Source organism: Narcine bancroftii, chromosome 14, assembly GCF_036971445.1.
Source record: "Narcine bancroftii isolate sNarBan1 chromosome 14, sNarBan1.hap1, whole genome shotgun sequence".
Lineage (NCBI taxonomy): Eukaryota > Metazoa > Chordata > Chondrichthyes > Torpediniformes > Narcinidae > Narcine > Narcine bancroftii.
The window spans coordinates 50,839,273-50,866,319 of NC_091482.1; the positions used below are offsets into that span (position 1 = coordinate 50,839,273).

At 43.7% G+C, this 27,047-nt stretch overlaps 1 protein-coding gene across 1 annotated transcript in view; it reads right to left on the minus strand.

The window, feature by feature from the left end:
• Window positions 1-27,047, minus strand: part of LOC138749786 (ADAMTS-like protein 3) — a 428,872-nt gene that overhangs the window by 218,516 nt on the left and 183,309 nt on the right. The window contains exon 6 of the mRNA XM_069911655.1: window positions 23,829-23,903. Within this exon, the coding sequence (XP_069767756.1) occupies window positions 23,829-23,903 (75 nt within the window). The remainder of the gene's footprint in view (window positions 1-23,828; window positions 23,904-27,047) is intronic.

The following is a 27,047-nucleotide window of genomic DNA, read 5'->3' on the forward strand; positions in this document are numbered from 1 at the left end:
TGCATTTTCCGCAATTTTTTTTCCACCAATTTTAGGCAGATTTCCAAATTTACTGACACTCTGTTTGCATATCACGTGGCCACCTCCTCTGCTACTTTTTGGTTTGCGTTCCACCTTCTATGTTGCCTTCAGCTACCATCAAAAGTACCAGTTAACCTCCAATATCAAAATGCCACGGGAAATGTAAATAAAGATGCTGAAAATCAAAAATAAAAACGTAAAACACGAGAAACACTCAGAAGGCCAGGCAGCATCCGTGGTAAGAAATACCGAATTGTCAGAAACGGGAAGAATGTTTGGCTCTCTTCACTGGCATGCAACATGTTCACCATTTCACCCTGTTTCTTAATTCACCAGTAATACCGACTATATAACCATGCTGACTGACATTTTTTCTAGTTTCTGAAACTCAGCTTGAACGTCCTCATTTGGCTCAAACATGAATCACAGTTTTTAACTGTACCCCTTCCCCTTGTAAAATCATAGTAATTTCCTTTACACAAGACTATGAATCCACATGCCACAGAAATCGTTTCTGCAGTTATGAAAACGCCTTTCGAGACTTAGAAGAAATGAATTCCCCATGACAGATAGATTTCCTTTCTTCTGTTTCCATCAGGTTTAATACAGCAGAAATGTCTTCGGCATGATGTATTTATTAATACAGCAGAAATGTCTTCGGCATGATGCTGTTGGTTTGGGCATTCCCGACATAATCGACTTCTTCTCCTAACCCATTCCGATGCCCCTCAACTCCTGCATCACCTGCAGCAAGTAGCATCTCCTCAGTACACATCAGCAGATTTTCAGATGAAACTCCAACACTCATCATGCTCGTAAACGCAGAGGTTGATCATGAACAACTGCAATCACTTCCCCAGGTAGCTGCAGATGAAGAGGTTGCTTTCAGGCATTTCAACTTTGTCACCTCAAAGCATGAGCAGGAAAAAGAAATCCCAAAACTGTAAATTATTTGAATAAAAACTTGGTGTTAAGGACCATTCTTCTTCATCTTTGCCTCCTTCAATTTAATACACCCATATTGTAACTACAAAATATTAACCCCTGTGCAGCTATTAGAAATTGAACAACCACAGCTTGGTCTATAAACTTTCAAATCAAATCCCCAAGGGTGAAAATCATTAATCCCAAAAATGAATCAAGCAAAACTGTCTCTCAAGATTCAATTTATTGTCATTATAATAAAACAGTGTCATATTACATGAAATTGCTTTTTCCTGCTGTGGGGCACAAATTTGCCATTGGCAGAAATTGCCTGAAACACCTCTTACAGACAGAGAAATAGAGCAATCCTCCCAGGGTCACCAAGTAGATTCGCCTCCAGTGCTTCCGCTGCCACACCAAGTCCAGTCCAAACTATTGGGAACCCGAGCTCCATATCCAAACATCCGACGCGGTCGGGGACCACTCAGCGCCTTTGGCACCCCCTCACATCCCAGTTCCGATAATCTGGTACCCCTTCGGCCAGTTTCGAGACAGTCTGCAGCAAGTCTCCTGACAGTGGTCTCCAGCAGCTCCCAGCCTCCATAGGTTCCTCGCCTCGAGTCGCCTGCCACATGCGTGGGTCTTTCAGCTGCAGAGCCCCCCTCACTGGACTGCTGCATGGTCACCCTCCCGGAGGTCATCTCCGCTGCTTCTCCTCAGACGGGGGATGGTCTCCCCATTTTCTGGTGCCCTGTGCCAGTCCTCCGCTTCCCTGGAGTCTGCAACCCCTCGAGACCGCTGCTGATCAGAGGTGCCGCCATCTTGGGCGCAGACTCTGCAGTCGTGGGATGGGCAGTTGAACCCCACAGGAGTGCTGTCTCTCTGGTCTTTGTTCCCCAGCAGCATCGCCATTTTCAAACCTGTCTCAAGTGAGCACAGATGCAGGTGGCACGGTTCGCACAACGCTGTTACAGCGCCAGCGATCGTGACTGGGGTTTGAATCTCACACTGTCTGTAAGGAGTTTGTACATTCTCCCTGTGTCTGCGTGGGTTTCCTCCCATAGTTCAAAACGTACCAGGGGTGTTGGTCAAGTGGGTATAATTGAGTGGCATAGGCTGAAGGGTCAAAAGGCCCTATTACTGTGACCCATTTAACTAAATTTAAAATAAAAATTGCCAATTATGGTTTTTAGACTGCAAAGTCAGGAAAATCACTGGAAAAAATTAACTTAATTACTGCCTGTGTGGTCGTTCACACTGGGTGCCTTTTTAGACTGCAAGTGTCTGAGTGCCGTAGTCCCGGGGGTTGGACATGCAGTAGAGTGGATGACCGTCCACAAATTTTTTCAGTACGATTTAAAGTTGTAGGGGTCCTGTAGGATAAATCGTGCGGTGGAGGAATTGACTCAAAATTCCTGCACATTCCTTTGTAGACTGTCAGCTTGGTGGCAAAATTCCTTGATTGCGCCGTTACATGCATGCAGTCTTAAAAAACCATTATTGGAAGAGATGATTTGTATTAATTCATGCAAGGTGATGGTCTGATGATATCCACAACACACAGTTCGAAAACACGTTGCTTGCTTAACTTTCTACAAGTCTCTGTGCCTTGAGTTTGCAATATGATGTGGGCTGCGAAATAACCTGCCCAGCAACATTATCAAGTGTGAACATGATGGATCATAAATATAACCACCCTTAATATGTCCCCAAGCCCTTATAAGTTGGAAAAAAAAAGAGTAATGTTATAAGATAGCTTGCAGTGCACTAAAAAGAAATCTCTTGGACGCTGTTGTCAACTCCAGAAAGGGGGAATTTGAACTGACTTGGAAAAATCTGAAATCAAAAACGGCACGAAGGCCAGACAAAAATTATAAGATAATCATAAAGTAAAAGAATTACCTCAATAAAAATATTGAAGGCATGATAATAGGAAGTATAATGAGATTACGAGGGGTTTAATTCAATGGAAATATGGACCGGGTTTTGCACTGGAGGGTTCATTTTACATGGACAAAAGCATAGTTAGTCTGACTGGTTTTATTGTTTCCTTATTGCAGCAGTGAGAGTTTCTTTGCGCCTTGCACTAAGGAGATGATTTTCATTTCCATAAATTATGGTGGAAACAAAGTTCAGCTGCTTCAGCAACAAGTGTGTACGATTGGCTCTCCAAGTTTAACCTCAAAATGATAAAGATTTACTCCCCCACACTTTTACAATCCAGTCCCTCGGTCTGAATGACCCCAAAACTCTGCAGCAGCGAAGTCCAGCTTCCTCGTACAGTATCCGCAGTTGCCCGCTTCATAGTTAGTTCAACTGCAGGTAATAGCCCCAAATTTCCAGCATTAAAGAACACGCTTTGTCAGTACTTAATGGCCAAGGGTGCATTTCTACTCCATATATTTTATCTAACGAAAGGAGAAGGCCATGAAAGTCGTGCACCTTCGGACCTCAGCTTTCTGAATGTTCTCTCCCCATTTAAAAAAAAATGCCCACTTCTTGGGGCAGCGCAGTTAGTGTAATGGTTAGTGCAACACAAGTACAGCGTCAGCGACCAGGGTCTGAATCCACCACCCTCTGTTTGCAAGCTAACAGAATAGGAACACATAAACAGCTCTCCTATCGGCTGTGGACAGACAGATTCATGCAGTCCCTTGTATTATTTGATCAAAATTCCATCAATATGTGGAATTCTGAAATTCCTTAGTTTGTGAGAAATACCCATTTCCTGTATTGCTTTTCAGAATTTCACTGCTTTTCAAACTTCAGCTGATAAGAAAGCCACCATTGTTCTTAAATGCAGCACTGTTTCCTGGCTTTTCATACTTGGCAGTTAGTCGCTATTCTCTGAGATAATGGCATTTTGAAAAGTCTGGAAGCGGCTTCCATGAATGATTACAACTCGCCACATGGATGAAATACGCACAAACAATTGGTGGAATTTGTAAATTAAGAATTCATCATAAAAACCATATCAGCCCACCTTCTAATTATGATATTACAATCCATGATACAGCGGGCATTTCAATCACGCATATGGATTAAAAAAGTCGTTCATCTTCCGCGAGTGAAAGTGCTGTCTTTCAGATGAAATATCTTTCAAATCTTGCACTCGCTGAGTGCATATGCCATGCAGATTGCTTTCTAGAAGCTCAAACCCTCCCCATAATACAGGACTAAATTGTTGAAATAAAGATAACCAAGGGCCTGAATGCGGGTAAAATAATGGGAAGCTGGAAGATTGGGTAGCGTTTAAAATCCAACAAAATGAAATTTAAAAAGGGGAGAATAGATGAAATATGAAATTAAGCTCACCGATAACATAAAAGTGGACAACAAAAGTTTTTTTTCCAGATATATAAGCAAGAGTGGACATCAGATCGCTGGAAATCAATGCTGGAGAAGTGGTAACAGGATGCAAAGAAACGGCGGATTAACTCCATAGGTATTTTGCATCCATCTTCTCTGTGGGAATCATCATTGAAATGCAAGGTATTCAAATGAGTCAACAGGCTATTTTACGACAGGCCTCAAGAGCAGATCGAAAACTTAAAACTTACCTTTCAGACTGCAGCCCTAAAAGGGTGCTCCAGCATCTCATTCATATCAAAAGGTGCCTCGTAGCACCCTCCGGATCAAATGGAGATGGGGCGACTGGTGATCTAATACCACCTGTCATAAATATGTGGCAGAGCAATGGCCGTCTTCCCTACCCATAGTCTCCTACCGAGCTGGAACTGTTCTGGGAACCAGAGCAGAGGCGCTCAGAGAGCAGCCCCGAAGCGGCCCGTTGAGGTTGTTACATCCCGCACCGACACTGCCCCCCGCTGCCCCAATGGCTCGTGCCGGCCCTCGCTACCCCAACAGCACCCGCTTCCTGATGGCTCCTGCTACCCCTGACAGCTCCCACCCACCACCCCTGCCTTGGGGGGCCCGCGGAGGGAGATAGTTGAGTGGAGAGATGGATGGCGGGCTGACAGCGTCATCAGCCTGGCCCTAATCAGTCGCTTGCAGCAGCTGTACATTCAGGTCAAGGAACAGAGCGCTGCACTCTGCCGATAATCCTGCCCCGAGAAGGGTTGGAATCGATGTCTATGATCCAGCCACGGCGCATTCAGAGAGATAAGTCTTTACGCTTTAGGGCGAAGATCCTCCACCTTCACAGACAGGTGTTTTCCTGCTTGAAAGTGAGAGAAGTCACTATTATCGAGAAGATGCTTGGGAAGCCGTAGGTGGATAAGTTACCTGGACAAGATGCATCCCAGGGATCTGAAGAGATTGTGAACAGATTAGTTGTGATCTTTCAGGAATCGCTAGAGTCAGGACTGGTTACAGAGGAGGGGAAAAGAGCAAATATCAGTCCATGGAGGGAGAGAGGTAAAAGTCAGGAAATTATAGACCATTTAGTGTCCGTGGTTTGCAAGGTTCTCAAAGTCATTATTCAGGATGAGGTTTTGGAGTACAATATAAAAAGGGCCAAAATCAGTGTGGTTTCCCTCAGGGGTGATTTTGCCTGACAAAGCTGTTGGAGATCTTTGAGGAAGCAATGAGCAGGACAGACAAAGTGGCTGTTGCTTTATTTAGATATTTGGAAGGCCGTTGACAAGGTGACACCCATAAGGCTGCTAAACAACATCGGAGCCTATGATGTTACCAGGAACGTACTAGCACGGCGAGAAGATGGACTAACAGAGGGCAAAGAGCGGGAAGAAAGGCGACCTTTTCTGGCGGCCAGCTGGCGACTTGCGGTGGTCAGCGTTGGATCCTCTACTTTTCACGCTGGATGTGGATGACTTAGATGATGGAAGTGATGGCTTTGTGGATGATATGAAAGTAGGTGGAGGGCAAGCTGTGTGGAGGAGGCAGGGAGTCCACAGAGGGAGTTAGACAGGTTGGCCAAAGATATGGCAGATGCAGAACAATATAGGGAAGAGTATAGTTGGTAGAAGGAATGCATCTTTTAAAATTTTAACTGACAGATCGAGCACAAAGACAGGCTCTTCCGTGAGACCATGCTGCCCAAATACACCCAGGTCCCCAATTGACCTACTAACCCTGGAATGTGCGAAGAAACTGGGGCACTCAGAGAAAACCCACACGGTCATGGGAAGTACAAACAAACTCCACGCAGATGGTTTTGGACCCAGGTCGGTGGTAGCGTACTAACGCTGTGCTAACCATTACTGCTAACTCTGCTGGCCCAAGAAGCAGACCTTTTCCTAAACGGGGAGAGACTTCAGAATGTGGAGGTCCAGAGGGACTTGGGAGTCTTCATGCAGGATTCCCCAAAGGTTAACTTGCAGATTGAGACAGTAGTAAGGAAGGCAATCGCAATGTCAGCATTCATTTCAAGAGGACATTTGAATTATTCCGATGAGTCTTGTCCCCATATCCAAGGAAGGATGTGCTGGCATTGGAGAGGGTCCAGAGGAAGAGAACGGGAATGATCCCAGGAATGACAGGTTAATGCAAGAGGAGCTTGTAATGAATCTCCCTGGACTTTAGTGAGGGGGAATCTTGTCAGAATATTCTGAACATTGAAAGGGCTGATGGGGTAGGAGAGTCGAAGAATAGAGGTCACAGCCGCTGAAAACACGGCCCTTTAGATTAGAGTTAAGGAGAAATTTCTTCAGCCAGATCAGTGATGAATCTGTGGAATTTGTTGTCGCAGACAGGTATTGTGGCCAAGTCATTGGGTGTGTTTAAAGCAGAGGTTGATAGGTTCTTGAGCAGTCATAGCATTAAAAGGTTTTGAGGAAAAGGAGAGAGAATGAGGTTGAATGGAATGAGGCAACAGACCCGATGGGCTGAATGGCTTGTCTGCTCCTTTCTTGTGCTCTTAAGGTCTCAGGCCTGAATTGCCAACTGTTTTGTGCTTTCTGCGGATGCTGCGTGACCTGCTGAGTTCCCTCAGCACTTATACGTACTGCAATAGATCCCAGCATCTGCATATTTTCATGTTTTATCTCCTGCTCTGACGGTCTATGGTCGAAATAGTTCCAAGTTTTTTTTTGTAATTAGTGTTAGCATTTCATGGACGAGTGATTGAAAACTTAAAACATGCTCCAAGAGCATTTCAAAATCTCTCACAGGCCATCTGTTACATTTGTCTGGCAGTGACTTCAGTCTGGCAACAAATTCGCAAACTTACCTGCTGTGACACTCGCCTGTTTTCCACAAGCCTCAGGCATTCCTGGTTCTTTTGAGATCAACTCCTGCAATTTCCATTTCCTCAGCTCAAAGAGAGAAAAAAATCAACTTGCACTTGCTAGTCACAACTTTCATAGGTATAGGAGATCCCAGATTATTTTCCAATTTGTTACAACCTAGACCAGCAGCAATAGAAATTCACCAGACAATGGTATCTTCAAACCAATGATTTTCATTAATAACATAACGCGTGTGTGTGTGTGTGTGTGTGTGTGTGAGAGAGAGTTATAATTCTGGAATCGACCTGGGCCGATTCACTCCATCCATCAGTACCTGGAAGGGGCCCCAGCTATGGGCAAATAGCACACGTCAGTCTGGCAGCAGGGACTGGCAGCTGTGACAGAGTGCGGGAAACAGTTTGCAGCAGGAAACCCGGTGGGTGAAGGATCCGTAAGGTCAATGGCCAGCGAGCACAGTCTTGGAACAGACCACTGCGGGGCAATCCCGTGTCACTCCGGCTGTTGTGCCTCACACTCTGCCAGGCCCAGTGGCGTGGGACCCAGAAGGAGGCGTTTGTCCTGGGCAAGCACTCACCTCCAAGTCCTTGCCTCGGCACACGGTGCCTAAAGCTCCATGGAACAAAGAACAAAATTTCTGTGAGGACAGAAGAGCAACAAGGTACTGTGTTCATCTTTGCTTGCCAAGGGATGGGCCATGAAAAATTTTAATGTTTAGTCTCAGAAAACTTTTGTGTTGAAACTCAGTCTTTACTGCTGTTCAGCAGTTATGAAAGTCTTCACACGAATGATTTCCCTCTCTTGCATGGAGGTTTCAGAACTTGTGTTTTCTTCCACGATGATTTTGTAAACCCCAGCAACGGTTACATGAAGTGGCCAAGTGAAGATGGACACGGTGAAAGTATCCTCTTTTCAAACAGACAGCTGAAGTGGCTCTTGGTTGCCACTGATTTGTGCATCTTCCATGGTGAAGAGAATACAATAAGAACAGTACATCTCATTAGACGCTACTGCACTTCTGACTTCAGATGTTTCTTGGTGCAATATTTAAGATGTCTTTCTGAAATGTCTTTATCACATGACATCACTGCTGTCTTCGAAGCTTCTTAAAATCACGTCAGGAGTATAATTCAAAAGTAGACGACTCCTCTCTGTCGACTGGCCATTGAATCAAAAGTCCTCTTTGCACTTCTCCTTATGAAACACTCTTGTCTCAGCAATTGAATGAACCACTCAATTCTAATTTTTATTGCTCTGTTTTCCAGATGCTGCGTCTCCGAAAATGGCTTCTCTGCATAACTTAAAACTTAAAACTATGACCTCTTGCAGTCATCTCCCCCAATCTAAGTGGAAAAAGCCTATTCGCATCCACTGTCTATCCCACTCAATCTTGTAAACACTGATCAAATCCCCTCTCATTCTCCTTTCCTCGAAGGGATAAAGTCCTCACCTGATTGGCTCAAAAATTGATCATTAAGCATGAAGCATATAAAGACCGATTCAACGAAAAGAAGTTATGGAAATTATTGTAAACTAACAAAAAAAAGTTGGCAGGCATTGTGAACTGCGTGATATCAACATGCTGATGGGAAGGGTGGTCACATGACAGGTGAAGATTAACATGAAGGAGTGCAAGGTAGTGTGTCTTGGTGGGATGACTGAGCAAAGGCGTTCAAGTATAAAGCATCAACCTTTGGAATATTGTGTGTGCAGTTCTGGTTTACACGCTATTGAAGTTCCAGTGTCCCAGGTTCGAATCCAGCACTGTCTGTAAGGAGTTTGTACATTCACCCTGTGACCTGTGCGAATGTTCCGGTTTCCTCCCACCCTCCAAATGTGAAAATCTACAGATGCTGGGGTCGAGTTGTGGAGAAACTCAGCAGGTTGTCACAGGAAGTAAATGGTAACCAACGTTTCGGGCCTGAGCCCTTCATCAAGCCTTGAGCAAAAACAGGCAGGGTAGGATGGCTAATTGGACGGCATGGGTTTCAATGGCTAGACTGGATTCCACTGTGCTGCGAATGAACGATAATTAAAGGAAGCGTGTGGATGTTTTGGAAAGGGTGCTGATATTCAGCAGAACGATACCCGGATTAGAGAGTACTAGTGATGAGAAGAAATTAGATAAATTTGGACCATTGGAAACTGACCTGATAGATGTAGAAAAAAAAGCATAGACAAAGAGTATTTTTTAATCAAATGGAAATACCAAATTCTGGAGAGCACAGGTGAGAGAGGGAATAGGAAATGAACATTTTTTTTTACACATACAGTGCGAGGTACCGGGAACACATTGCCAAGGGAGGTGATGGAAAAAGATAAGATAGAAATTTATAAAGGCACATGAACGTGCAGGGAATGTAAGGATATGCAGGTAGATGTGATTGGTTTAATTTGGCACCATGCCCAAGAAAGATATTGTGGGCTAAAGGGCTTGTTCCTATGTTCTTCAATACACACTAATATTCATTATGCCTTACCCTTATTGTTGTTGGGGCAAAAACCTTTTCAGTACTTCTTTAATCTTTATGGCAATTACTTTCTGCTGTTGGTTTTCCTGTGCTGAAGTGAACAAAAAAGCCCTGGTTCCTCGAATGTAACTCTTCATCATCTCATACACATCAATTAGGCCTTGTCTCACCGTCCTCTGTCCAAAGAAAATAACCCCCATCTTATCTAATCTGCATTTTAACAGTTTGAGAGCATCCACAAAAATCTCCTTCATATCCTCTCCAGGGAAATCACGACTTTCTCCTAACGAGCCGATGAAACTTGTTTGTTTTGCTCACTATTTGCACCAAACATTCAATACATTTCTAACGTAAACAGCGTGCTATTATATTATTTGCTTCAGTTAACAGATAAATCTATCCTGTCATTCTGCTCCTTTTAAAGGATCGGTGGATCTAAACGATCCTTTTGTTTTGCTGCCCCTCCAATTTTGGGATATTTCCACCTCTCCAGAAATATTTCCTTCACGTTGCTCTAGATTAAATTCAATGTTTGAGTTCATTATCATCCAATTGTCAAGGACACCCGAATGAAACAGCGTTCTCCGTGCCAAAACACGCAAACACACATGCAGACAAACAGTACCTATGCAGGACCATCCATAGAATAAATATTGTTTAATAAATAGTAGAGTCTCAGAGGGCGAGTTGGAGAAGTTCATTCAGTCGTTCAGCATTCGCTGCCCATGGGAAGCAGCTGTTTCTCAGCTGCCTATTTATATATTCATGCAATCTCAAGCTTCCTCTGCACTGTTTACCCCATGACATTTCTTTTTGTCATCTGCAAACTCCTTTATTATATCACTTACATTTAGACCTAAATCATTAATTTCCTGAGTACCAAATCCTGTAGAACCCAGCAGGTTACAACTGCTTTTGTCACAGAAACATCCATCAACCATTACCCTTTGCTTTCTGCTACTGTACCAATACTGGTTGCAATTTCCTGTTCGCATCTTGGGCTTTGATATTTCATTGACCAGCCGGCCATTGTTCATAAAATGAGTGTGGTGAACACGAGTCAAATGATGAGGAGGCAATATAGTGATGCTCTGCGGTTGATCCAGGCTTTCTGTGCCGTCCGTGTGGAGTTTGCACGGTCTTCGCACAATCAGATGGGTTTTCCCTGACCACATCCCAAAAAAAGTGTTGATTGGTTCATTGGCTTCTCTAAATCACCCCCAATGTAGGGAGCTAATGGGAGAATCATTGAGAAGACTGGTACATGATAATCTGAGAGACTGAGGTTGATAGGATGGATCAGAGATGAAAAGTTGATGGACTGAATAAAAAAGAAATATGAATTACGATGAAAAAAATCACTTTACTCAAGACTGAGGTTGATGAGCTCAAAAACTAGCAATTGGCAATAAATCATCTGAGAGTGCCCACTAAACTTACTCCTTACAACTAATATTTTTAAGTACATTGGCTTGAAATGTTTACAACAAAGCTGACAGTTCCACATGGAGCTGTTTGCATTTACCACGTAATCATGAGAAAATCAGGAACATCTGTGCAAGCAACTCTGGATATCTTGAGCTTTCCCGCTGCCGCCTGCCCCAGTTGAGATGTCCCTGCTCCTCTGCCAGAGTCCCGTGGAGGAGAGGAAAGCTCCCTCGTTGGTTCCCGAGCCCACAGCATGGAGCAGGTTTAGCAACCTTGCTCGTTTCAACTGGAAAAGAGCCGCTGCAAGGGAGAGATTTACGTTTCACGTCATTTTTAATATTATTGAGTGGATTCGAAAGGTTTTTTTTCCCTGTTTTATTGGTTTTGGTATTTTTGTTTGTCCTAATTTTAAACCTTACATTCAATGGTCATTGATTTTTGAGCGCTCATGAAATTCGAAGACCTCCCAGACAGCCTGTTCAAGGAAAGCATTATTTGAAGGAGTAGCGAAGCAGTCTGAGGGTTCTCTGGACCAGTGAGCAGTTTGAGAAATCAGCAAAACTTGAGAAAGTGACCTGGTTTCAATCCTGATCTCTGTGTACGGCATGGGTGGCTAATAAATGTAACCCCCGAGACTATGTGGGCTTCCTCTGGTTGCTTTGGCCACCATAAATTGCCCCTCGTGTGCAGGTGAGCAGTAAAGTTTAGGGGAAATTAATAGGAATACAGGAAAAGTGAGAGTGTGCAAATAGTTGCTTATGGTAAAAGCAGACTCAGGGGCCGCTATGAATCTTTAATTCTTCTCCCCTCCCTTGGCAGGCATGTATAGGTTATGCAACGCTAGCATGCAACTATTTACAGTCAAATAGTTTGCGCCCTACCAATAAGGAATGCTTGAAAATAAAGACAGAGCAGCTGAAAGTTAATTCTCCCAATTGGCATTGATGCCAGTTTCTGTGTGGCAGTCGCATAATTTATGCAGTACCTGCATATTTATTCAGATATATGTAATTGTTATAATGAATATAAATGTTCCAATTGAGTTACATATGAAATGTAGTGATTGCATTTTTATGATGCCCCGTCCAAGCAAGGTGACTGATGGATTTTTAAACTGGTGTAAAGAGTGTGAAACCCTGTATTTATTACAGCATTAGATTCACAGCTCAGGATATTAGTTTATGCTGACGACCAATAGTTCATTACCCACTTGTCAAATTTGTTAGTCATTATGCACGATAATGACATAGTTTGGCTAATAAATTACTGGACTGGTACCAAAGTTGGAACTGATGTTTTCCTTTCTAGTGATTTGTTCATCGGAGAAAGTTATGGGCGTGGATCATATTGATCGCTGTGAGTTCACAGAGTCTGGTTTGAAAATAATAAATTAATTGGAGGCTTGAAGCAAACATTTAAATGAGCGTTCACTGTTAATGGAAAGCTAATATTACTTTGTTCTGTTTGTTTGGGTTCCCCCACCTACCCTCCCCACCCCATCCCATTCAGGTTACAGCTTCCAATCATCGGCATCTAAAGTAAAAGCCACAGGAAGGCTGAACCAACGGTTTTGGTATTCCAATCTTCTTTGGCTTGGCTTCGCGGACGAAGATTTATGGAGGGGGTAAAAAGTCCACGTCAGCTGCAGGCTCGTTTGTGGCTGACCAGTCCGATGCGGGACAGGCAGACACGATTGCAGCGGTTGCAAGGGAAAATTGGTTGGGGTTGGGGTTGGGTATTCCAATCTATTGCTTGCACAATTCCTGTTCACCTCTGTGTTTGATCTATGTTTGGTAGGGTTGGGAGGACACAGCATTGTAGTGAACACGCAAACATAGTGACACGGAGCAGAAAAGAGCCACTTTGCTTCTTCTGACTTTTAACTCTGATATTGCTTGATCTGAATACAAGCTCAATCAGAACTCCTGCTCACCTCAGTAATTATTTCACCCCGTCACCTATCAAGAACCCAACTAACTGTTGGTGTAAAGATACAAAAAAATTGAATTCAAAGATTCACAACTCTCCAAGAGAAAAGCAAATCAACTCTCTTAAACGGGGAGCCCCTTATTTTAAACAGGGACCCCTAATTTTACTCCCCCACGAGGACGCAACCTCTCGGCATCCATTCAAGATCTCATAGGATTGCGTACGTCGAAGCTTCACTGGATACAAGCCTCGTCTGCCCAACCTCGTACCCAGGTCAAACGTGATGGAAGATCCAAGCCCCATGACATTAAGGGAGAGCGCGATGTTGTTACGGCGCCAGTGACCTGGGTTTGAATCCAGTGCTGTCCGCAACGAGTGTGCACATTTGCCCCATGTCTGCAAGGGTTTCTTCTGGGTGCCCCAAATTCGTCCCACCTGGGGGTTGTAGGTTCATTGGGCCATGTAGGCTAGAAGCACCTGTTACCCTATGTCCAAATTTTAAAAATGTATTTAAATTTAAAACATTCTGGACCTAAAGGTTAGGAAGAAAAGTTTTTTTGCTCTTATGGCTGTAACATAATGTCATTATAATTATCTTTGTTTTCTGTAATTAGGACTATTTCTTTTACATCAATTTATCTTTTTTAATTATTTTATTGAACTTATATTGTTTACAACTTTATAGTTGTCAGAGATGAAGTCAATGGCAACACTCTGCCTCCTGTTTTGTCTCGTGCCACTTATGTTGATGGACTTTGGTGGTACTACTCTGGTCATAGTCGGAAAGCCTCCAGGACAGGCCTGCTGCTTCCACTCAAGGCTAGTGCAAGGACCATCTACTTGGACTGGCCTCTATAATATGTGGCGACTGGTGCAAACTGTGGCTACCGCAGAAATTTTACTTTTCTCTGGAAATTACATAGCTGGTGGGGGGGTGGGGGGAGTAGACAGAAATGCAGAAGGATGTGAGAGGTGAAAGGGGCAATGCTGAAAGCTGAGTAGCAAGGCAGTAACTTGTGAGGCCAGGAGGATTCCTCTCACCAGGTGCCTGCAGGACTCTGGAGGCCAACTGGCCCTCCATACTGTCACCTTTCTAGTTCTGTATAAAAAAAAGCAATTAGTTGAGTCGTAAAGATACATCTGGAAAAGGTGTATGTAGAAAGCAAATAATTAGCTGTAATTACAAGAGGTAAAAAATAACTGTGAATTCTCTAAACATAAAACACACTTCACAGTATTCTGAAACTGAACAGTTCAGACAATCATTTCAGGCAATCAGCAAATGCAGGTTTTGCATTTTACGCTTTCAGAATTCACAGCTTTTAATCTCTTCTGGTAAACTATATTTAACGATTTGTCTTCTCCTACTCACCTCTTCTGCCCCATTCCTGACACATCCTCCTCCACTTCTCTCCCTTCCCCTCCATCTTTCAATGTCTTTTCCTTCTAAACGTTTCCCAGTTCTAATGAAAGATAGTTAACTTGAAACCTAAACTCTGCTTTGTAGGGTTGTACTTGTCCCACCAGACGACAATAAACTTGACTCAATTCGCTGTGAATTCTTCTGCTTTAGTTCACTAATTGGTTTAATCAGCATTTCTAGACTGCATTCATTTTTTCCCATCTCCTGCACATTTCGACATTGCCCAAATGTGTAAGTCTACAAGTTATTACCCAGTGATATTTTGCATCAAAAAATTACCTTCATATTTCAATAACAACAATTTCAGCTCATCTCAGTATATCCAATCAGTAGAATGTAAATTACAAACGAGTTTTTGCTGGGAGAATACCACAGGCCAACTATAGGAAAAATGGCGGCACTTTCAGAGCCGCTGTAAAGGCAGCGCTGCCACTGGAGAGGACCCGCGGGGAGCGAGGAGTGGAGATACCATGGTCCCGTGGGGTCTAACTGCCCAATCAACTGCTGTCAGCTCCGCACAGGCTTTGAACTGCCCGTCAAAGGATCCAATGGTAATTTTATTTAAAATCCCGCGACCACGAGGTCTCTGCCCAAGGTGGCAACGCCTCTAATCGGCAGTGGCCACAAGGGATGGCGGACTCCAGGGCTGTGGAGGACTGGCGCAGGGCACCGCCGCCCGTCTGAGAAAGAGAAGCAGTGAGACAACCCAAGGGGACGGTGACCATGGAGGCGGACCAGTGAGGGGGGCTCCGTGGCTGAAAGACCCACTCAAGCGGTGGGCTGCTGGCAACTTGAGGTGAGGAACCCGTGCAAGCGGTGGGCTTCTGCTGTCGGGAGACTCGCACCGTGCTGCGGACTGGCTCGAAACCGACTGAAGGGATAAAAGGTATCTGAACCTGGACACGAGTGGGTGCCGAAGGCACTGAGGAGTTCCTGACCGTGTCGAAAGTGCAGATCTGGAGCTCGGGTCGCCAATAGTTTGGACTGGACTCTATCTGGCTACAGAAATGCTGGAGGCGAATCTATGGACACATGCGGACTTTGGGGACTCTCTTTTGCTTCTCTTTCTCTGACTGTAAGAGACACTTCAGGGAATTTCTGACAATGGCGAATCTGCCTGCCTAACATCAGGCAAGAGCAAGTTCATGTAATATGACACTTTTATTACATGACAATAAAATGAATCTTGATCTAGATGCTACAGAAATATGCTGGAGAAACTCTGCAGGTCATGCAGCATCTGTAGGAAGTCAAAGGTAACCAACGCTTCAGGCTCGAGCCTTTCATCCAAGTATGAGCAATAATGTGCCTGAAAGGTTTGGGGTGGGGGAGAGAGAAGAGAGGAGGGAGACACAGACAGGGGGAGAGGCTAACAGGTAAGAGGTATAGGTGGATACAGGTGGGACGGTAGAAGAGAAACGAGTGAAATGTTGGGGAAGAGGGTAGTTGAAAGGAGAGGGAAGAGAAGGGGATGGGAGCTGGAGGAGGGATAGGAGAGAGAGAGAGAGAGAGAGAGAGAGAGAGAGAGAGAGAGAGAGAGATTCAGGGGAGGGGGTGAATGGAAACCGAAGAAGTTGATGTTAATGCCATCTGGGTAGAGAGTTCCCAGATGGAATATGAGGTGTTGTTTAACTCTTTGCAGTGATTTGTTCTGCACTGCTGGAAGATCATCATCATGTGGCAAGTCCCAATTTCCCCACTGAAAAGCTTTTACAGATACAATTTCAGCGGCTAATGGTAGTGAGTGGCAGTGGGGGGGGGGGGGGGGGGGGGAGGCGGGGGTGGGTTGATTTACGTGAAAATGTCCAGCCTCATTTCATGAGGTTAATGATTTCATGCATGTTGACATGACACACTAAAAAGTGATCCGCCTCAGTTCAGGGGCAGTACGGCGAGCAATTAGCATGAGGCTATTTCAGAGCCAGAAGAGCAGGTTCGAATTCGGCGGTGTCTGTAAGGAGTTTTTGAATGCTCTGTGTCATGTGGGACACCCTCTGGGTGCTCTGGTTACCTCCACCCTTGAAAAGCACCGGGGATTGTATGTCAATTGGTGTATTTTGGGGGGGGGGGGGGGGGGGATGGTCTCGTTGGCTAGAAGGGCCTGTTACCATGCTCTACGTCACGAATATTTTTAAAAAAACTGCCACTACTCTCACCTTGAATGTGAATCTACGAGATCTAAATCCAACAATCTAGGCTGACACTCCAGTGCAGGACTAAGGGAGGGCTCCACTGTTAGTAATATTACGTTAAGCCGTGGCCAGGGTTACCCTGACAAGTGGATGTAAAAGCTTCAAACGCTCTGCCATAAAGCAGAGCTCTCACTCCTGCTGGCTGAACCAAATCAATCCTGAAACTGGATGATCAGCTCACTATCTCATGACTGTTTGCTGCCTGTCCTATATTTAAAAAAAAATACATTTGAAATGTACTCAGTTATAAATCTCCAACCCACATCTGGAATTGTGAAAGGTGTCACATAAATACATTTTTTTTTCTTCTTTAACACACAGAGGTTTATTTAGACATGGAAGGAAGAATTCCTTTGATTCCATTCAAGAAACAACATTGAAAATGTTGACATATCTCTGCCGAATCTGCAACCTGAAATTAATCGCAACAGTTTTATTCGGTGGACATATCACCTTAAATGTGCCTTTTTCATGAACTGTAGAATAATGAAATCAATACTTACTTGACAATCAAAAATTAATGGAAATATCCTGAAACACTTACATTATGGCAACATGAAGTATGGGCTGCACATGCCATCTGCTTTTCACAAGGCCAAGTTTATTGCTTTGTGCTGTGAATTGATTGATGGGAATAACTCATGAAAAACAAGATGCAGGAAAATATGCAAGTGCCAAAAAGGAAGGCAGAAAAAAACAGAAAGATAACTGAAGGAGGACTGAAACACTTTCAAGAGAGATTATTTGGGGGCGGGGGGGGGGGGGTAGTTATATGGCATTAATGGATGGGGTGCATGAACAGGTGGGAAATGGAATTCACAAGGACTGACTCAATTTCAGACTTGGGGAAGAAATCTTAAATGAACAGAAGGGAAACATTTAATTCAATCTGCACCTTGGGGAAAAGGCAAGGTTGGGAGGAAATGAACATGTAGAAAGCCAAAATGACAGACAAGTAGTCATATATAATCAATAAATACTGTTTTGCAAATATGAGAGTCTCAGATGGTTAATGTGAGCCTTCTCACTGCCCGAGGGAAGAAACTGTTCCTCAGCCTGGTGGTGCTGGCTCTGATCCTCCTGGATCTCTTCCCCCCGACAGGAGCAGCTGGGAAGATGCTGCTTGCAGGGTGGAGAGGTCCTTGATGATTTGCGCGCCCTCTTCAGGCAAGGTACATCGTGTCTCCCAAATCTGATAGCTTTTTGAAGAGGATTAATGTGCTGTGGACATTGCATCTATGGACTTCAGCAGGGCTTTGATGAGCCCCCTCATGGCAGGTTATCTCTGGGACAAAGTGTGGCTGGAGATCCAAGTGGGGTTGACACATTTGATTCAAAATTGGTTTAGTGGAAGGAGACAGAAAGTACTTGTGGAGGATTTTTTTTTTCTGATTGGAGATTTGTGACCAGGGGTGTCCTATTAGAATCAACAGCGAGTCCACTATTGCTTGTAATATGCGTTAATAATTTGGATGGTTACGTAGTTAACATTTGCAGATGACACCAAAATTGGTGAACAATGAGGAATGATATCTAAGTATGCAGCTGGGTTGAGATCAATGGGAACTTTGGTTCAAACCACAGTAGGAACAAGACAGTGAATGGCAGGGCCCTGGAGAATGCATCTTTAAGACAGGAACTTTTAGGGAAACTCACTTTAATTTTACTTCTTAGAAACATTTAGAAGCAAACGCAAAGACCTTCCGTGGCACAAGCTATCAAAATGTCAAATTGGCAACGTGGAGCAGTGGTTTCGAGTTCTACCAGCCGAGACCTTATAATTGAAAGGCCTTGGAGATTCAGACACAAATCATGAGTGTGGACGAGTGGATCATTGGGATAGGGGGGAGGAGCTAGTATGAGACAAGCCCAGACTCATCACACACCTTCCCACCCAATGTGTTTACATCCTCCTGACATTTTTGGCTTCTCAAAGAGATATCAGTTTGTGACAACCTACACAAAATATTCTGCAGTAGTTTAGCTCATCATTCAGTAGTAATTAATTTTTCCTCACTTGCAACAATGTGGATGAACAAAAATGTTTCTTGGAATTATCAAACCATTCAGCAGAAAACAAGGTGTTGGCCCATCAAATCTGAACAGACTGAGCAAACACCCATGGGGATGAATCCCAGTTTAGCTTCGCCATGCTCCCACCAACTGCTTCCCACCTCCACCAATCACCGACACACAAAGGACAGTTTACAGCAGCCGATTTACTCTACCATCCACACACCTTCGTCAAAGGATAGTGAAACAACTGGACAAAAGTCACGAGATCACAGGGAAAACGTACAAACCCCACACTGACAGCACCAGAGCTTGGGATCAATCCTGGAGTTTTAAAGCTGAGGGGCAGGAGGTCTGCGGTTTTAGATTTCAGATTTATGGTCAGAGTACATTCATGACATCACATAACACCATAATTCTGCGGGCGGGGCAGAATGATCACTTAATGGTGGTGCAAAAAAAAACTGAACATGTAATTAAAGAGCGGTAGGCAGATAGCAAATATAAACAAACTGACTGTGCAATTCAGAGAGAATTTTAAAAAATCAATAAAGTGCACAACCACATCCTTAAATGAGTCCCTGATTGAGTTTATTGTTGAGGAGTCTGATGGTGGAGGGGGAGCAGCTATTCCTGAACCTGGTGAGGTGAGTCTTGTGACACCTCTACCTGATGGCAGCAGCGAGAACAGAGTGCATGCTGGGTGGTTTGGATCCTTGATGATTGCTGCTGCCCTCTGTTGGCATTAATCCCTTTAGATGTTCTTGATAGTGGGGAGAGTTTTGCCTGTAATGCCCTGGGCTGTCTCCACTACCTTTTGCAGGGCTTTACCCTCAGAGACATTGGTATCCCCATACCAGACCATGATGCAGCCAGTCAGCACAATTTCCACCACAAATCTGCTGAAATTTTCCAGGGTTTCTGATGTCATACCAAACCTTTGAAAACTCCTGAGGAAGTAGAGGTGCTGATGTGCTTTCTTCACAATGCCATTGGTGATCCTCCGAGATAGTGACACCCAAGAACTTAAATTGGCTCACTCTCTCCGCCTCTGATCCCTCAATTGTACACCTCTGGTTTTCCCATCCTGAAGTCACAATCAGCTCCTTAGTTTAGGTGACTTTGAGTGCTTTGTAATAGTTATTCAGGAAAAGTAAACTGCATGGAACTATATACAATGCCAGAGAAACTCAGCAGGTCAAGGTAATTTATATGGGAAAGATAAAGATATATTTTTCCATACCTGGATGATAGGTACAAGCCCAAAGCATTGGTTATTTTGCTACATAAACCACCATTTGACCTGCTGAGTTTCTCCAGCATTGAGGCTTTACTTCAACCACGGCATCTGCAGACTTTCACGTTTTTCTTTGGCATGGAATTATATTTCAAGTCTAGTATTTGAAATATATAACCAGGCTTTGCAATGTAGTTATTACTGATTACCAGTATTGCTTACTGATTGTCATTAGTCTTCAAAAAAATACATGAAAGACGTCATCAAAGCAACAATGTTCAAAATATAGCACAGAATTCAATCACACTGAAACAGTTGGGTTGTAACTGATACTTCTCCTCTCCTCAGTTTTATTTTTCCACTGCCCACCTGCCCCCATTTGAAAATTTGGCTGATTGCCCTGATTTTAGTCCTGCAAGAGAAGTCTGCAGTTCCCCATCCTCCCAATGGTTGATGATATGATAATGCCAGAAAACTTCTTCCCAAATTTCTTCCAACTATTAAATAGAAATTTAAACCAATCCAATCAACATTGCTCTGCAATTGAAAGGCATTCCCACTAAATTAGTTGAAAGTGCATTACAAATCTCCAGATTGAGCTAAAACAAGACAAAAATGTAGTGCAGGTGTCAGAAATGCGAAATAAAGAATTTATCCAAAATCTACTGGCACAAGATCCTCCGTGATCCCTTACGAACCACAGAGCACCTACAGCATCCTAAACCATCAGCGCTCTGCAGTTGCTGAGGGATTACTTCAGGTGGTATGAGAAGAAGATGGAGGGTTATGGGCATTGTGCAGGGAGGTGGGACTAGAAGGGGGTGTTTGGATCGGTGCGGACTAGAAGGGCCTAATGGACTGTTTCCGTGCTGTAATTGTTATGTTATGTTATGTTATGTTAAGATGGTGAGCAATATGAAAGCATCAGCCACTGAGGAGGTGGGTCTGCTCGACGAAACTCTCAGGGGATGGCACGGTTAGTGTGGCAACGTTCTTGCAGCGCCAGCCATCGGGACAGGGGTTTGAATCCCGTGCTGTCTAAAAGGAGTTGTTAAGTTCTCCGTATCCGCGTGGGTTTCCTCCGGGTACTCTGCTGTTTGAAACGTACCGGAGATTGGAGATTAATTGGGTTTTACTGGGCGGCACGTGGGCCGAAACAACCTGTTATGGTGCTCCATGCCCAAATTGAAAATTTAAATAAAGTGTCCAATGCACAAAGCCTTGGGCACTTCTAAACAGCCACTGCAGCTCAGCAAGAATGACAGATCTGGGAGGACTGGGAGTGGGGATAATAATGGTAACCAAAGAGAGGGGCAACTTAGTGGGGCTGAACTGATGAAATTCAATAGTCAGGAGGGGCTGCCAATCAGCTTAGTAGCTGAGGTGGTGGAGGTCAGAGGATATCACTGCATTGGGGAGGTGGGTTTGATGTTTCAGGGGTCGAGTCACAGGTGGGATCAGTTCCTACTGGACTCATGAATTGCAGGCACCATTGGTTGTAAGTGGAGCAGAAAAATAAAATGTAAACTTGGGTCTTGCATTGGTGGGCTCCTGGTCAAGCAATGAGTTGCTAATGTCTAACTCAGTGGCTCTTTCCTTTCCACTCACATACCACCTGAAGTGATCCCTTACGAGCCACAGAGCACCTACAGCATCCTAAACCATCAGCGCTCTGCAGTTGCTGAGGGATTACTTCAGGTGGTATGTCAATAGTGGGGGGGGGGGGTGGCGGGGAGGGAGGTTGAAAACCACTGATCTTACTGTTCAACAATGATAACTTGGTAAAATGTTCCCAAGGGGCTACAAAATGGCATAATTGGACGTGCGTGCACACAGAACCTGCAACCACTTACGCTGACCCATTGAAATTTCACTGGAGCTGCCTGGAAGTAGTTGATATGACATTTTTGAAGAAATCTGCAGGTGCTGGGGTCAAATGCATTATTCCGGAGGAAGGGACCACCCAAAATATCGGTTACCCCTTTGCCTCCTACGAGTCCCGTACAACCTGCTGAGTTTCTCCAGCACTTTTGTGAATTACGGCCTTTTACTCTGCGGCAGGTTCATTTGCGACATTTGAAATTAAAATGATAAGATGCGGGCTTTTCTGCTTCTCTCTACATATTTCCTACCAGGCCTGTGGAAAGCATTCCAAAATGCTCGACTTATTTTAATTGGTTTGGCTGGATGGGTGTTACAAAGACCAAGGGGTAGAATTCCATAGGATGAATAACCATCCCGGGCTCAACTTTCAACTTGGATCTGGTCATTAGTCACACAGCTGCGTTCCGAAGCGCGCAAGGATTTCCAATGTGATACTTAAATCAAATGGGGAAAAGATTAAATAACAGGGTGATTACAAAATTAAAAATGTCAAGATTAACCGAATCAGCATGGAAATAAAAAACTATATTTAAATAATCAGAGAACTATTTACCCTTTGGAAAATTAATTTAAGTAGAAATTGACACCAATGAGGCTTGCAGCTTTAATAAAACAAACAATACGCCTTCAGAGAAAAGCTGATTTTTGTTTTAACAACCGGAAGCAACGTGCCAACTAAGAATGTGCTGAATTGGCAGTTTCACCCAAAAAATGATAAATGCATTAGTCAGAATTTCAAAGGAGTGAAATAAAATCAAATAAAAATATTTGATCAATTTAATTAAGCTTTCATGTGCTGGCATTTTCCCCCACGTGATTGTTGACATCGCAAGTCATGCTTTAGAAAATAAATTTATTGTCATTGAACTTTGCAGCACGGAAAACAGGCCAATCGGCCCAAATGGACCATGCTGACCGAGGGACCTTCATGAGCTTCTCCCATTTGGCCCATATCCTTCAAAGTCTTTCCTATCCATGCATATTCCCAAAATATTGTAATTGCACCTGTCTGTACCACTTCCTCTGTCACCTCTTTGTAGCCTGTGTGAAAAACCCTCTTCCCCTACTCACTTTAAATCTCTACTCTCTAGCTTTTAGATTCCCCTACCATGTAAAAAAAACACCGTGACAATCCATCTTGCATGTGGTTCTCATGAACTTATAAACACTGCTCCCTCTAAGCCAGTGGTTCTCAACCTGTTGCTTCCCACTCACACGCCACTTTAAGTAATCCCTATGCCATCGGTGCTCTGTGATCAGTAAGGGATTGCTTAGGGTGGGATGTTAGTGAGGAGGCAAGGTTGAAAATTATTGCTCTAGACCCAATTGTTATTGAAATATTTTTCCTGAGAAAAATTGCCATTGGCCCATTTCCTTGGGAGTTATGAAACCGTGCACATAATGAGTCAATGAGGTACGATTAAAACAGTGGTTTTCAAACTTTTTCTTTCCACCCACACACCATCTTAAGCAATCCCTTACCAATCATAGAGCACTGATGGCACAGGGAATACTTAAAGTGGTATGTGAGTGGAAAGAAAAAGGTTGAGAATCACTGCTCTAAGCGGTGGGCGCATGCACACATTTTGCAACCAGCGCACAAAGGAAATTTACGTGCACAAAGGATCAGTTACCTTAAATAATGTACTCATAAATAATTATACTTTTTGAAAATAATCTCTTAGCTACCCATTTCCATTAACTAGTTAGTCGGTTTTTCAAATACCACATTTGCACATCATGAATTTACGTTACCTCATCTTTCCTGTTCCAACAGAGAGAGGCTGTGCCAAAATGATCCCGAATCAATTACAAGTTTACATTTGCACCAGCATTCAGTGCGCACATACTTTTGTCACAGGAAAAAAAAATTGCACAATGCAAGATTTTTACGCACACTGACGTCTAAAAATTAGAGGGAACGTGGCTTATAAACCTCCGTAACATCACTCCTCAGTCTCCCGTTCTTCAGAGAAAACCATTCCAACCTATCCAGCCTCTCCATATAATTCAACCCACCCCACCCCCCCAATCCGAGAACCATCATCATGAGCATTGCTTTGTGATATGTAACACTGACGTTCAGAACTAAAATGACTTTTACACCCTTAATTGTGAAAGATTTCAAGGGAAACTTACAAAGATGGGCGGGTCCTTTCAGGGTGATTTTCACATGGCGACTCCCATATGGAACTGCAATCACTGTGTCTTCCACTGAAAGAAGGTTGGGGGGGGGGGGGTGCAAAGAAAAAAAATAAGTTAAGCCTCTGATGTGCTTTGACTGGCAGACGGCATTTGCCAATCTGTCCACCAAATTGATGTGATTACCCTAAATATTCACCTAACACCTCGCATTGGAAGCTTGCTATCATGAGTGTTAAAAAAGCACTGTACCACATTGATTCTGGCTCACACCCAGAAAGCCAGGTTCAATCTCGGCTCAAACATGTCTGTGACTTCATTCTCCAGCTTAAATATCTACTTAATTCAAATATTGATAGCAGTGAGCATGACTGACGAAACATCATCATAAAGAGAGGTAACCATCCATATTGTCCCCAGATTTTAATTATCTAAGTTCATTCAAGGTGCAACTTCTGAGATTGTCAGTCAATTTCCTTTTACCTCTTGTACAGTGTTGCTGAGTGTTTTGCTTTGGGGAGCAAAAATATTTTTTTTAATGAAAAATAACATTAGTTGTCGAGACGACATGGACCGATAACATTCTTTGTCTTTGGCTTGGCTTCGCAGACGAAGATTTATGGAGGGGGTAAATGTCCACGTCAGCTGCAGGCTCGTTTGTGGCTGACAAGTCCGATGCGGGACAGGCAGACACGGTTGCAGCGGTTGCAGGGGAAAATTGGTTGGTTGGGGTTGGGTGTTGGGTTTTTCCTCCTTTGTTTTTTGTCAGTGAGGTGGGCTCTGCGGTTAATAGTAAAACACAAAATTCTGTGGGCACCGAGGTTGAGGTAAAAATGCTGGAGAAACTCAGCAGGTCAAACAGTGTTCTCTACGTATTGCATCTTGTGCACCCTATTTGGCATCGGGGAGACCGGTCGCAGATTGGGAGATTGCTTTGCTCAGCACCTCCGCTCCGTTTGCAACCACAGCGACCTCTCAGTTGCTAACTATTTCAATTCTGGGTCACACTCCCGCCCTCACATGGGTATCCATGGCCTTATGTACTGTCCCACCCTGACCACCCGCGGATTGGAGGAACAACACCATATTTTCACCCTCCAGCCAGATGGCATGAACATTGACTTCACTGCTTTCCATTAAACCTGCTCGCCTTTTCTTACCCCTCCCTCATTGCCTGCCTTTCCAGTTCTTTCACCCACACAGCCCTGCCTTTCCCCTCCCCCCTCAGTGCCACTATACTCTCTCTCTCTTCTCCACCTATCATCACCTGTCCTGCCACCCACCCTCCCCCTCCTTTGTTCTGACATTCGCCGGCATTCTCTCATAGAAACATAGGTGCAGGAGTCAGCCATTTGGCCCTTCAAGCATACACCTCCTTTCAATATGATCATGGCTGATTAGAACCCGGTTCCTGCCTTCTCCCCATACCCCCTGATCCCCTTAGCCACAAGGGAAAAATCTAACCTTCTCTTAAATATTGACAAGGAACCGGCCTCAACTACTTCCTGTGGCAAAAAATTCCACAGATCCTCCACCTTCTGAGAGAAGGAATTTTTCCTCATCTCAGTCCTAAAAAAACTTCTCCCTTCTTAAACTGTGACCCTTGGTTCTGGTTTTTCCCAGCATTGGAAACAACCTACCTGCATCTAGTCTGTCTAAACCCTTAAGAATTTTATGCTTCTATCAGATCCACCCTCAATCTTCTAAATTCCAAAGAATACAAGCCTAGTCTATCCAACCTTAATTCTTCCATCCTTGGTATCAGTCTGCACCCCCTCCATGGCGAGGATGTCCTTCCTCAGATATGAAGGCAACAACTGCACCCAGTACTCCAAATGTGGTCTCACCAAGGCCCTGTTGCAGGATCTCTGTCCTCCTGGACTCAAATCCTCTTGCTATGAATGCCAACAGAGCATTCGCCTTCCTCACCACCTGCTGCAACTGCACACCCACTTTCAACGACTTTGATGAAGGGCTCAAGCCCGAAACGTCGGTTATGTATCTCTACATAAAAGACACTGTTTGACCTGCTGAGTTTCTCCAGCATTTTGTGTTTTTACTGACTATGTTAAAATGCTGGGAGCCAGTTCAGTAACAGCATCCCTAAATATACAGTTTATTTTTGGCTTCCGCGATAAACGTTCGTCCACTTTTGCTACCAGAGTCTCGGGCATGAAAAAATGTTGTCAAATTCCTGCTGCTCCTTCTCGTTATTACCTTTGACATTAAGTGCTGAAGTTGCGATTTGTGCTTTCACTCATCGTTGTACTTAGCAAAACTTAAATTGTGCCAAATTCCAGACCAGCACATTGGAAATACATTCCACATTCTTATGGAAATTAGCCTATGGTTAGATCTTGAAAATACCATTTTGGGGTTCAAACACCCCAAAAAATTTTTTTAAAATGCGCTTCAAAGCACTCCGATATTAATCCAATTAAAAATGAATAAGAATGAATCATGATTCAATGTGCGATCAGATAATCAAGTTCTCAATCATTATGTGGGTTTCCTTTAAAGAGAAGACCCGCTATCCTGGTTGTTTGGGGGAAGAAATACAATACCAGCATCAGAGTCAATTAATGTCAAAGCATTGTAAAAATCACACTGCAAATTTAAAACAGCCTGAAAATCATTCTACACTTGCCATTTTTTGGAATTAATGTTTTTTGCTGCCTGATTGCTATGTCACACCTATTTGAATAACATTTAGAATACTGCACAACTTGCCACTTCAGACGGAGAATGCACGCCACGGACGTGGCTCCAACAGATGGGCAGATATGGACTCCCTGCTGTATCCACAAGCATATTAGGCATGCAGTGGAAAAAAAGAATGGAATGCCTGAATTATTACAGGCACCAAATAGTATTTAAGAATAAGGATCTTGTTAATCATTTGGACAGAGCCAATAGACAGAAAATCTATTGCAGTATAACAGCAGGATTGCTTCAGGCTGGAGTTTAGTCTTATGGAACATAATGACTATTTTTTAGTGATCTCACAAATAGAAAATGTCTATATTTTCCTGCAAGATTGAAGACGTACATATCTCTTTCATGTCCCTGAGCGTTTCTTCTTACCTGCAGCACCTAACCTTGCTGTTCACCTATACAGCTGTTAACATTTTGAACATTTAGAGTCTGGTGATCACTATTTAGAGTTTAAGGAAACTAATGACACTAGTCACAATAAATTTGGCTGGAATTTATGCT